Raw genomic sequence first — 12353 nt, 5'->3', positions numbered from 1 at the left:
TATTTCTCTCTGCACCTGCTGCTTGATCTCGTCGATTTGCGTTTGGGAGAGCATGTTGTTGCGTACTATCGCTCTACGCCTCGCGTTCATCGCGTTCTGATCAAGCCTCCCGACGAACTCTGGATACGCTTCCTCGAACATTGTTAGTATTCGAGGGCGACCGCTCATGTCCGTCTCCAAAGCAGTGCAGATGTAATAGGCGCGGATCACGAATTCATTCATTTCGTGTGTCCACATGATCCGGCGCCTAGTGGTACCCACAAGTGTGGACGACTGTCGTCTGGCAGTCGCAACACGTCTCGTAGGCGCAGCGTTTCTTGGGTGATGTCGATGGCTGCTGTTTCCGTGTGGCGGTAGCTCTTCGGGTTGAACCCGGCTGGTGGCCCGCTCTTGCACATCGCCCTCCAGCCGCTGGCCGCTCGCTCTTACGGCCGTTCCAGGACCAGCTCCAGTTCGGGGACCCTCCTCGGGTGATCGCATTCTAATTATTCTTCGTGATCGTAGCTCCATTTTATTGGGTGTATCTCCTTTGCCCGGGAGACAGCGGGTTGGCAAGGCCTCCATGACCCGGGAGGCCTTCCCCGGGAGAGATATAGCGCTCTGACTCGCTCGCACCCCCTCACTTAGCCACTTTCGACACCCGTTCTCGGAGCCAAGACCAGGTGTGTGTTTCCAGTTCACGCCCGATCTAAAAATGTCGTCATATGATCTTCGTGGAGGCGTGAGATAGGAACATTTGAGACCAACAGGCAGGCTCCTACCCTATGTTGATCCCCATTTGAGAACCCTTTTTTTTTTTTTTTTTTTTTTTTTTTTGAGAGACGAATGAACTCTCAGAGTTTAAAGTCTCTCTAATTCAATACCTTCCTTCCTTGGATTTTTCATTCGCGTTCAACGCTCAGATCGGGAAACATCTGGGCTTCTAGTGTGCAGTGCTCTACAAATCAACCAACACCATACGGTGCGGCAAAAGAGAGGAAGCCATCGGCAACCAACGATGGATGCGGTGCGGCAATGGGAGCAAAGAAGAGGAAGCAGCGGAGAGCATCGAATTAAATCTAGTGTGCATTGCTGGTGCGCTCCTCTTCACATCAACAATTGGATGCGGCAAAAAAGGCAGAGGAGCGAAGTGCATTGCATCGCATCGTATCACACCCGCTATCCGTCGTTTAGCTCGTCGTGGTGATGCCAATCAAACCCTCGCAAATCGAAGCACAGAAGCCGATGGCGCCAAAGTCAAGGAAAACATCAGCGAATCCGTAAAAGCTACCGCTCCCAAAACTGAACTGCTACATCCGACTGAAACGCAGCAGATTCCGTACAACCCATTAAACCATTCCAGTCCTTCTCAGGACTATCAATTTGTTTTGAAACAAAAAAGTTTATTTTACTGTTTTCCACTTACCACAAAAACTATATAAAACCGATGAAAAATACTGTTTATTTTTACATTTTCTACTACCAACTAACATGGAACGTATCACGTCAAAAACATACGTTTCATCAACCACCTTTTACTGGATTTGGCAAAGAAGCGAAGGACATATGCATGCATGTATATAACGGAACGCTCCAGTCATACACAGCCCGTTAGGGACGAACGACCTTTGGGTTAAAGTCCCTTCAAAAACAAGAACGAACGATATATTTGGCATGAAGGAATTCTATAAAATAAAAATAATATTTTTGCGGTGCCTTTGCGCCAACTACACGGGCGAGTAGCACCATAGTAGCAAAAAATGTTGAAGTTCGTGACATCTGGTAGCAATATTTTTCTTCTTTTGAATTATAGAGACTTTAAACTTTACGTTCATTCGTCTCTAGCCCTGAGAAGGGCCCTTGCGAAGAAAACTAGTTCATACTCTTTCTCGACCTACCTTTAGAAAGACAGTTTCATTGTCGCTCAGCACTCCTCAGCAAACGAGTCTGCTTTCGGCGGCACCAAGCGACGCCATGAGCAATATTCATTTAGGGGGGCAGATCAATCCCCCATCGAACTAGCAGGCCCGAAGGCAGTTTTGAATTGATAAAATTTAAATGTATTTATTTTATTACGTCTTTCGGGAACATGTTGGAGTATAAATTGAAAATCTAAAATCGAGCACATCGTGAAAATTGTCCAATTTCAAACACATCTTGCTCAGTCATTTCATGATGGATTGATGGAATTTTTGCGTCAATCGATTTCGCCACTCCAAAACAATTTTTTATATTGAAGATATATCATGAAACTAACTATCGAACTATTGAAAAATTTCAACCCCTATCCTAACGGAAATAACCACATCTGATTGGTCGAAATTTACGACACGTGTGGCGGGTCCCTAACAGAGACATCAAAACCAAGCTGCCTGGGGGAAATCGGCTTTGCAAATACATGATAGTAGGGGGAGCTTTTGCTCCCACCGAAATGTTGCGAAATGTTTGACTGATCGTGTATTGTGAAAAATTTATCACAAGTGTAAGTGTAAAATATATGGTAGCAGTTTTGTTGAAAATTACTTGATATATGAAATGATTTATTTCAATTTTCATAAATAAAAACCAAGGTGTGTTCCCGCTCGAGAACGGGTCGTTTGGTCACCAAATCATTATCAAAGAGTTTAACGATGTAATTCTTCAAACATATCCAAAATCAACAGATAGACTAACGGAATCCTACGTCAACCATGCGGTCGTGTCTCGGACACAACCCTCCTGTGACTTTTGTTCTCACCGAAATGTGTTCCCTAACACAGACTTCAAAACCAAACAGTGTTGGAGAAATCGGCATTGGAAACACATGAAAGTCGGGGGTATTTTTGTTCCGACTGAAATGTATTTCCCTAACACAGACTTTAAATCCAAGGAGCGTGGGGAAATCGGTTTTGCAAATAAATGTAAACTGCGAGTACTTTTGTACTCGCTTGCCTTTGTGCAGACTAGAATATGTTTCCTTAACATGGTCTTCTAAACTTAGGAACCTGGGAAAATCTAGTAGACTTTAGAGGCGAATAAACTGAAAAGTTCAAAATCTCTCTAACTAAAAATTAATCTATAATTTAAAAAGAATAAGTTGAAGTTGTTGATTTATGCAAGCAGGGGGTACTTTCTTCACCCGCATGTTTTTTTGCACTCCGAAATGTGTTTTCCTATCACGGATTACAAAAACGGGTAAGAACACAACGCTTTGGCTTGGTTATTCAAGATTGCATTGAAGGGTATGCCTTCATATCTTCTGCTCACTGAATTTCTGGCAATGAGTGCCTGAAGTTCATCAAATCAAGCAAATTCGCGGTTCGAGAAGTACGTGCACTTGAGAGATGCAAACTTCAAAGGGAAATGTAAAATAAAATAATCGTTTGATAATTCTTCCGTTCACATATTTTGTCCTAGGCATCACACCAAACGTGTAAAGACTGTCATTAACTTTACTTGTAAGGAAGAACACAATCTATCACAATGCATGAATTGACCTTACATGGCATTTATTCAACCTCTTTACTCACAAAGCAAATATATTAAATTCCACTGAATTCGGAAATTGTTTAATTCAATCAAAATTTTAATCAATACAAACAAATGATTGCTAAGCTAGTCCCACGTCAACTTTGCGGTTATATCATAGCTATAACCCACCCATTTTGTTAGTCAAACCAGTCATCGAGTCATTTCCGTATAGTTTTATAAAATATGAAATCACTGCGAGTCTCATTGATGAAAACAAATGGTGATCGGAAGAAACCAAATTTGGTGAATAAGCAGTATGCGGCAGATAACCCCAATTGAGTAGCCAAACCGTTTCCTTGACTGGTCTTGCTCAGTGTGAACATACTTTCAAATCTCAGGGAGAGGCATTACTGTTGCATGTACTGAGGATCGATCCCACCTCAAGCGGAATATAAGACCAGAAATATTTATGGTTTGTGGTGGATATGGTAGTGGGAGATGTTATGTTATCAAGAAATACTGAGAAACTATTCGGTTATTCAATAAGTTCATGTTAATGCTAAAAGTTAATTTGACAATTCTTTCAAATCGGCTTTTTTATTACTTTGCCAATCGATCTCACTTTTGACGTAGGACTAAATTTAGCACATGTATAGGGAAAAAGACGAACTCTGATCGCTAACAGCTCAACCATTCATCGATTGGTTAACTAAATAAAAATTCACGTTCTGACACGTTCATTATTGTATTACACTGACCACTCTTCTTCCGGTCTTAGCGTTTCGGTTTTCTCTTGATCCTAGCTTCTCACACCCAAACCAGCATTGGTAGAGAAATATCAGCCTTGGCAGAAAAGATGCTTTTCATTGTGTTACAGGGACCAATGCACAAAAAAATCATTTGTTTTGAAAAGTGCTAAAATGTTTATATATATATATATATATATATATATATATATATATATATATATATATATATATATATATATATATATATATATATATATATATATATATATATATATATATATATATATATATATATATATATATATATATATATATATATATATATATATATATATATATATATTTTTTTTTTTTTTTTTTTTTTTACGCGGGGGATACGTACCTCGTAAAAAAAACCGCGTTTATTGGAAAATCCGCGTAAAAAAAACCGCGTTAATTCGAAAATCCGCGTAAAAAAACCGTGTTAATTGGATGCATGAATTTCATTGTGTGTGGCTCTCGACGAGCGGACTTAAATACATGTACATGAATCTTTCTTCCCCCAGCCGTTATGTGGGGTTGGATGAAACTTCGTTGCACACGAAGGTCGTACGGAGGATTTCTGCTTCGCAGTGGTGTGCTCATCAACCCATTCTTGCACAAGCTTTATGCTATCTCGAGATACTTCTTCTTGCACTTGCAAATTCATCAGCTAGCGACCCAGTTTGTATTTCTCCTGGAAATGCTTTCTCTGCAGCGCTAATTGCCTCTGTTCCAACTCTTACTGCTTCTGGTCTAATTCTTTCTGTTCTGTCAGGCATTTGCGTTGCAAAATCTGTCCTCCGACTTGACGTGGTCGTTCCCATCGAAACTGGCATAGGCGGTGGTGAACAACGCGGGCAAATTGAATCTGTGTTCGCTACAGATGCATCGAACCTGGCACATAGGTGCGGCACTAATATCCGTCAATAGCACTAAGTTTCGTCATATGGTCTCAGGAAGCATGAGGGACAGATTTGATATTGCTCAGTTTTTTTACGCGGTGACCGCGTTAAAAAAACCGCGTTAATTGGAAAATCCGCGTAAAAAAAACCTGGGTATATATATATATATATATATATATATATATATATATATATATATATATATATATATATATATATATATATATATATATATATATATATATATATATATATATATATATATATATATATATATATATATATAAGATTAATTTTGCTGATCCCAAATTGACAAAAAAAAAATTTCAACATTCTTGGTTCTGACGCATTCTTCAGCAAGCGTTGAGGGAGTGTTTTCAGTGTACAATTTGAACAAATATAGAACTTGAAAGTAAAACAGGAAGAAAAAACAATGCGAGGAATTCTAGCTTTCAAAAATGATGTAAAATCAAAGAATAATGAAGCAAAGTCAGGATTAGTTGCAATGACACCGAATGTAGAACAGAAATATAGACGAATTTCATGCCAACTCGTCTTAGGAGTTGGCAGCACCATCTCAGATAGCAGTAAAACGTTGTGTTTTTTCCTACAAGTCGTCCATACATCGGAAGATGGGCCCATCAAATGGATAACGGAAAATAAATTCAAAATTCTGAAAAAAAATAGATATAAATAGCCCATTACAATTTTCAACAAGTTTCCCATAAATCGGACGATGGGCACATTTACATGGAAAAAGTTTTTCAAACAAAAACTTTTTCATTTTTCTCTTTGAAAAAAAATACTATTAATGTTCTATTCGTTAAATTCTTATGTATAAATTATCGCGATTTGCATGATCTGCTAACTTTTCTCTGTTTAGAAACATGTCGAGAACATGTCAAACGTGAGAATTTACACACAAAAATGTTACGAGCAAAACATTTTTTTTTCAGGAGTCTTCATACAAAAATGACTTATATTCCTGAAACTATAACAGATAGAATGTTGACGTCTTCGACAAAAGTTCATATTTTAATAAGACCTAAAACATTGTTGAATACACTATATCGCTAACTTAACTTTAAACAAAATTAGGATTGGCTGTATTTTTTTCAAAGAAAACATGAAGAAGTTGATCGAAAAACTTTTTCCCTGTAAAAATGCCCATCTTCCGATGGAAACGACTTCCGAACGACTTGTTGGAAATTTTAAGGGCTATTCATATATATATATTTTTGGGAATTTTAAAAAAATACGTTTTTGAGAAAAATGAATTTTATTTTTTAAAATAACTTTTTTGTCCGCGAAATTTTTTTCTATCTAAAATGGTGCTGCCAACGGCCATTCGAGTTGGCATGGAATTCGTCTATAGTGTTAAAATTTATGAACACAAACAGTAAAATCGAAACTGTAGAACGTAATTTTTATTACTAATATAAAAAAATGACAACAAAATTTATTCTTCCAGCTTTTGCGGTTTTTATTTCGAATTTTTCCAGCTTTTCAAAATTGGTTGGCATTTCTGGTACCAGTGTTCACGGACGTGTATAAACATATTATATGTTTTCACCAGTTTCACATTTGACGAAACGAGTATCAGCCAGCGAGCGAGAAACAACCAACACCTCAATAAGAGCGACGCTAACTGGTCTGTAATTTTATGCGCGGGCATAAAAAGGACGCACAGTTAAGCTTGCATATATACATTCCGATAAAATTTAATTACAATTAAGTGAGTGATCCAATGCAGTTCATATTTTAGTTTATTTTTTTCCTTTGTGATAAATAAAATAGCTGAAGCGATCTTTGGGGCTTACTCCACCCAGTCTGTTTCAAGACTTGTTTGTATTGTATAGCATGTATATCATACAAACGATGTAATATACCTGTTATTTAATTTTCTTTGGCAGTGAAGCATTGAACAATGACGCCAATGTTTCCGATGTCTCAGGATTATCCAGACTTTTTGGCATGCTCCCTATTTTACAGAGAAGCACTCTTTTTTGTCTGATTTGCTGGAACGATTCTGATTTTATTTTTTACATTGACCATGAAAAATCGTTTCTACCACTCATCATCAACATTTTCCATTGTTTACCGGTTAAAAAAATTACTAAGTCTAAAATAAGGTTGGCAGTATGATATTCATTTTCACATCGATAAAACATCTACACTATTGCTTACGAAACTGTAACTCGACTCCTGAATTATCATCCGCTGTTTATGAAGATTTTACAGGATGCAAGTGAAACATGTACCTTTCCAACCGAATTGACCATCAATAAATGGAACTTCTAAAATGCGATGTGTGATACCTTCTTGTAAATTGCGAGACAAAGATTTGTCCATATATGTTTTCAAATCAAAAGAAACATCATCGGATACTAAAGAGTTGTACACCCAACCCCTCCAGTAAACAGATTATCACTGTTTTGAGGTGCTCTCGTGTACTATTTACGTCAGAAGCACAACACGTCACGAAATGGGCTCCCTCGGCATCATTGGCGTTACGTACCGAGATAATTATGGACGCCGTCGGTCGACACGCATGTACAAAAACACGAATGCACTGATCTGTGTTGCAACGATTAAGGTTCTTTCGTATGTAACACCGAAAGAAGTTATCTTCGTTAGTTTATAATCGTGTTCCACCTCCTTGGCGTATGAAAGGAATAATTAGCAACAACAATTTCTTATTGAAATAGATTTGTTCTGTTCGAATATTATTCATTTCCCGCGCTGAAATCTTACGGATTAAACATAAAGATATGGAGGTTATCATTCGATACTTATTGTTCCATCTTATATTTCAAAAATGACGTATTCTGTAGTCATGTCATATTCCTTAGTAAATTCATCGAATTCGTACTTTGAAGCTCACAGACATGCCCTAAACGGATTATTAGGCTCGTGAGAAGCTCGATATGTCGACAAATGGATGAACCTTTAGAACGCTTTTCATTATGGGATATTCGAAAATGACTGGAAAAAATAATCAAATAGCCGAAAAAAAATCTCAATCTTTACATATTCTTCAATCTACATCATCTGCGATTATCCTCGGCTCTTCTTCGTGCATACCACTGCGATCCTGTCCAAACTTAAGGATTCTGACGGTATAATCTTTCTTGGCTGGTACCAGCCTTCCGTGTTTCACATAAAACACTGCGTACGAGATGAACAATGTTCACGCTGTTCTCGCAGTTTTGTGTTTGCACACAAACTTATTTTTTTCGTACCTGTGTTTGAAAATGTAACATGTTTGTATTCGTAGAATGTTTGGTTATACATTGTTCAATCCCAATGTTTCACATGATGTTCGAACATGGTGTACAGTTTCTCTTGCGTTTTCACCTCAAGCAACGGCAGCGTGTGGAGTAGACGAAGCGAATTGAACTCCACAACACCAACACTCAATATACGGTGTGTTGGTGTGTTGACATGGAAAAATGCTTCCCTATCATGATAATGGCTGTTTCGTCTAAAATTTTGGGCGAATAAAGTACGCCTCTTTATCTGTTCTGAACAAAATAAGTGTCAATTGATATCAACGTGTTTTACAATTGATATCCTTATTTATAAATTGAATTTATGCAATATCCGCTATTATTAGCTATTTGAACAAATACTAAGATTGAATAGAGCGTGGCGGAGATGTTTAGTTACCCGGATCAAAATATGAAGAATAGGTGTAAACTTTCCTGAAAACATGCATCTAAAATTAATTTTGGATGTTCACTTATTTATTTGCACGACGTCGCCCTGTTGTGCACTCGGTTCCCCGGACTTTAATTGGCAACATGCACGGAGAAAAAAAATCTCATTAAAAGCTTCTTTCTATTCAAAGAATGTTTTCTTTTCTAGGGAAAAAGCTACGGAGTATTTAATCACACTTGCAAAATGTGTATGAACTCATAGCCTCTGAGTTCAAGCAATTTTGCAATACGAACTCAATTTCTAGTTCGTTTCTGTGAAAAAGTATTCTGCAAAGAAATATTTGAGGAGGAATCATTTCTTTCTGTGCACGAAAACAAACGAAGAGCAATGACTGCGACAAAGGGTATGTGTGCATAAAACGTTTGAATTATGAACACCCTGTTTGTTTATGATGTGAGAAACGCGTGTGATTCAAACAGGTTTGTGTTTGTGCATCATTGGTCGTGTCTCTGTATCGTCGGGATTGGTACTTGCAGTAGAAACACGATTACCATCATTCGCAGAATAATCGAAACACACCCAGCGCTCACAACTATGCCTGTGCAATTTCTGAATGTCGTCAAGATCCGGTCTGTCGCAGCTTCCGCAGTTGAACGCCATCTTCTTTCGATCAATATTAGAGCTAACTATATTCATTTTTGAGTTATGTTGGCGTGATTTTCAGGAGTTAGGGTCGATTCCAAACTACTGTGAGTTACTTCAAAGTTTTTTGATTTTACTTGCCCTCGCATCCCTCAAAACGTCAAAAACAGAATTTAGCGCTCGAATCAGGGTTGCCAAATGTAAAGAAATGTCTCTATTTTTAAGATATTTAAAAATATGCGATTTAAAAATATGCGAAGAGACTTTTTGGAAAGAAATTTATTGGAAAAACAAATAAAACCATCATAGTTTTTAAACAAAATCGTTGTTTCTTTTTTTTTTTGCACGCTGGCGCGGCACGTTTTCTTTTTGGGATAGTTTCCTTCAGAATCTCTAATATAGAATTATTATCAGGCACAATTTTCATTCAAAATTCACTCACAACTTGCAAAAAAAGTATTGTTCTAAAAAAAACAGAATACATATTCGATTTAAAAAAGCACATTTTCATTCGATATTTCAGTTTTTGACGTGTATTTATTCCTCCTGCAAATCTACTATCATTTTCATTCAAATTGGTACACGAAGCTGCTGACAAGGCGAAATAAATAAAAAAAATATTTTAGACTGTTATTTATAGCATCACATACTTCCGGAATTATCTTAGCTATGAATGCTTTCGAGATTCCAAAAAACTATGGATGGGTTATACCTATGATATAACCGCAAGGTTGACGTAGGACTGCCGGTGGCTTAGTAATCATTTGTGTTTCTTCAATTAGTAATAATCGCACCCCGGATGTTCCTAATTGGGTACGATGTCGTCGTTGCACAGATCTATCTTTTATGTGTATTGATTAAATTAGTGAACGAATGAAGTTTTGGAAGCAATTTTAGGGCTATTGAAACAAGTTTTTTGATCAAAAAGAAACAAGCATATAACGCGTAGACATTTTATCCTTCGAATGAAGTGCTTATCATACCATTTCGTTTAGTTGTTTAGGAGCTATTGACGCTCAAAATCTCGTTCTCCGGCGTAACGCTTTCGTTTTCGAAACTTCGAACTTACACTCCAGTATAGAAATGAAAGACGTAGTCCTACGTCAAAATATCGACAACAATCTGAACGATATTCCAACAGAAATGCACATCAATGTCGTTTTTTAATTTTACTCTTGCAGGTATAGCATCCCTCATGAGTGTATCTTGGCGTTGTATTTTTGGACCAATGAAATTCAACAGTGTTTCCACTCATTCAAGGGTTTTTCTCAACACTGCTCTGTACTCTAGAGCAGGGATTTTCGATTGGTGCTCCGCGGGAAATTTGTGCTCCACAAAGTTATAGCAAATGCTCCCACTTGAAAAGCCACCTTGAAAAAACAATCTTTAATTTAATTTCACTGGGCATATGGTGATCTATCTTGTTTATTCCAGGTCAGATATCATGTAACTGCGACGTGCAACCGAGACAGAATTGTTTTCAGCTGGGTAATGTCAATGCAAATAAGATTTGTTTTATCGATTAAAAAATGCAGGCACTCCATCAAATATTTTTGCTGTAAAAAGTGATCTGCTATAAAAGAATCTAAAAACCCCTGCTATAGAGGATCATCATCATAGAGTTCCTCCAATATTGTATTTGTTGCTTCTTTTCCTTGCATCCAATACCTGGCCCAAATCCTTTTGCCTTTCTGCTTTTTCGGATAGTATTTTCAGTTCGAAGAAATTCAACACAAAGTATTTTTATACACGGTTAGTGTGTATTTCACGATAAAATTGTCTAATGATAAATGCAACTGAAAACCTGAAATGAAAACTGCCAATGGGGAAGTCGATTTCGGATGAATCATCTGTTAAATTCGGAACTGATTGCTGTTTCTGATTATTTGCTGTAGTATCTAGTTTCTCGTCAGCAGCTCACACTGTGTGAACGGACAAGGAGAGTCAACCAATTTTCAAGCGAGTTCACCGGCCCAGTAGCTGCTCACTGTCGAGTCAACTACTAGCAACGTATAAATGGGCATTGACAGTGCCTTGTAACCCGCTGCATTGTCGTTCAGAAGAACTCAACCTTCTGGATTCTGATATTCTGGTCGAACTCAACGAATTCTTGTCATCAAAAACTCTCAGGTGTTACTCAGTTTAGTGCAAACTCCTGACACACTATGTGGAACATTTTAATTGAAAAAAAAATGTAGTCTTACGTACATTCGCAGCAACAGGTTCAAGATAACTTGATTTAATTAATGAATCGATGTCGGGTCGATCATGCTCATCATCATTCTTCCCAACAACACGCCGTTGAGCGTCTTCCCGACCCACATAATTTGCATAACAAATATACACACTTCGGCTAGCAATGGCCCTGAATGATCGGTTTGCGTGTGTCAATCGAGTTCGCCAAACCGGCCACAGACACCATTCGTCCATGGGAAACCCAATTAAAGCAAAAGATCCTCGTTCTCTAATCAGCGCTTTACGTTACTTTACATTTCTGAAACAGGTTCATCTCTACTTCTCGGCCATCCCGGAAGATAAGGTTCCATATGTCAACAGCATCGGCGAGCGGCACCGTGTCCGTCAACTGCTCCAGCAGCTTCCTCCCCACGATAACGAGGTGAGTGAAATAATCCGCCTCAGAAGGAATAAAAAACCATATTTCCAACGTTTATTGCTCTCGCCTTAAGGGGCTCGGAAACAAATAACGCGCGAAGCAGCAAATATTTGTTAATCAGCTTTTGTTGTTTATTTGGTTTCGTTCCAGGTGCGATATTGCCATGCACTGACCGATGAAGAGCGCAAGGAGTTGAAGCTGTTCTCGGCTCAGCGAAAGCGTGAAGCCCTCGGCAGGGGCACTGTGAAGCAGATCGCCACGAACCAGATTTGTGATGGGGTATGTGTGTGTGTGTGTGTGTTATCTTGTCATGTCATCCTTCCCATCGAACACATT

General features: G+C 38.1%; 1 protein-coding gene across 10 annotated transcripts in view; it reads left to right on the top strand.

Annotated features, from left to right (window-relative positions):
• LOC129765348 (protein prickle-like) overlaps positions 1 to 12353 on the top strand; it is a 174977-nt gene that overhangs the window by 150216 nt on the left and 12408 nt on the right. For all 10 annotated transcript variants that reach the window (XM_055765549.1, XM_055765552.1, XM_055765550.1 and 7 more), the window contains 2 exons: positions 11907 to 12020; positions 12168 to 12296. In XM_055765549.1, coding sequence (XP_055621524.1) covers positions 11907 to 12020; positions 12168 to 12296 — 243 coding nt within the window. The remainder of the gene's footprint in view (positions 1 to 11906; positions 12021 to 12167; positions 12297 to 12353) is intronic.

The sequence above is a fragment of the Toxorhynchites rutilus genome, chromosome 2 (genome assembly GCF_029784135.1).
Source record: "Toxorhynchites rutilus septentrionalis strain SRP chromosome 2, ASM2978413v1, whole genome shotgun sequence".
Classification (NCBI taxonomy): Eukaryota; Metazoa; Arthropoda; class Insecta; order Diptera; family Culicidae; genus Toxorhynchites; species Toxorhynchites rutilus.
The sequence above is the reverse complement of the archived record's forward strand: the minus strand, read 5'-3'. Positions and strand labels throughout refer to the sequence as shown.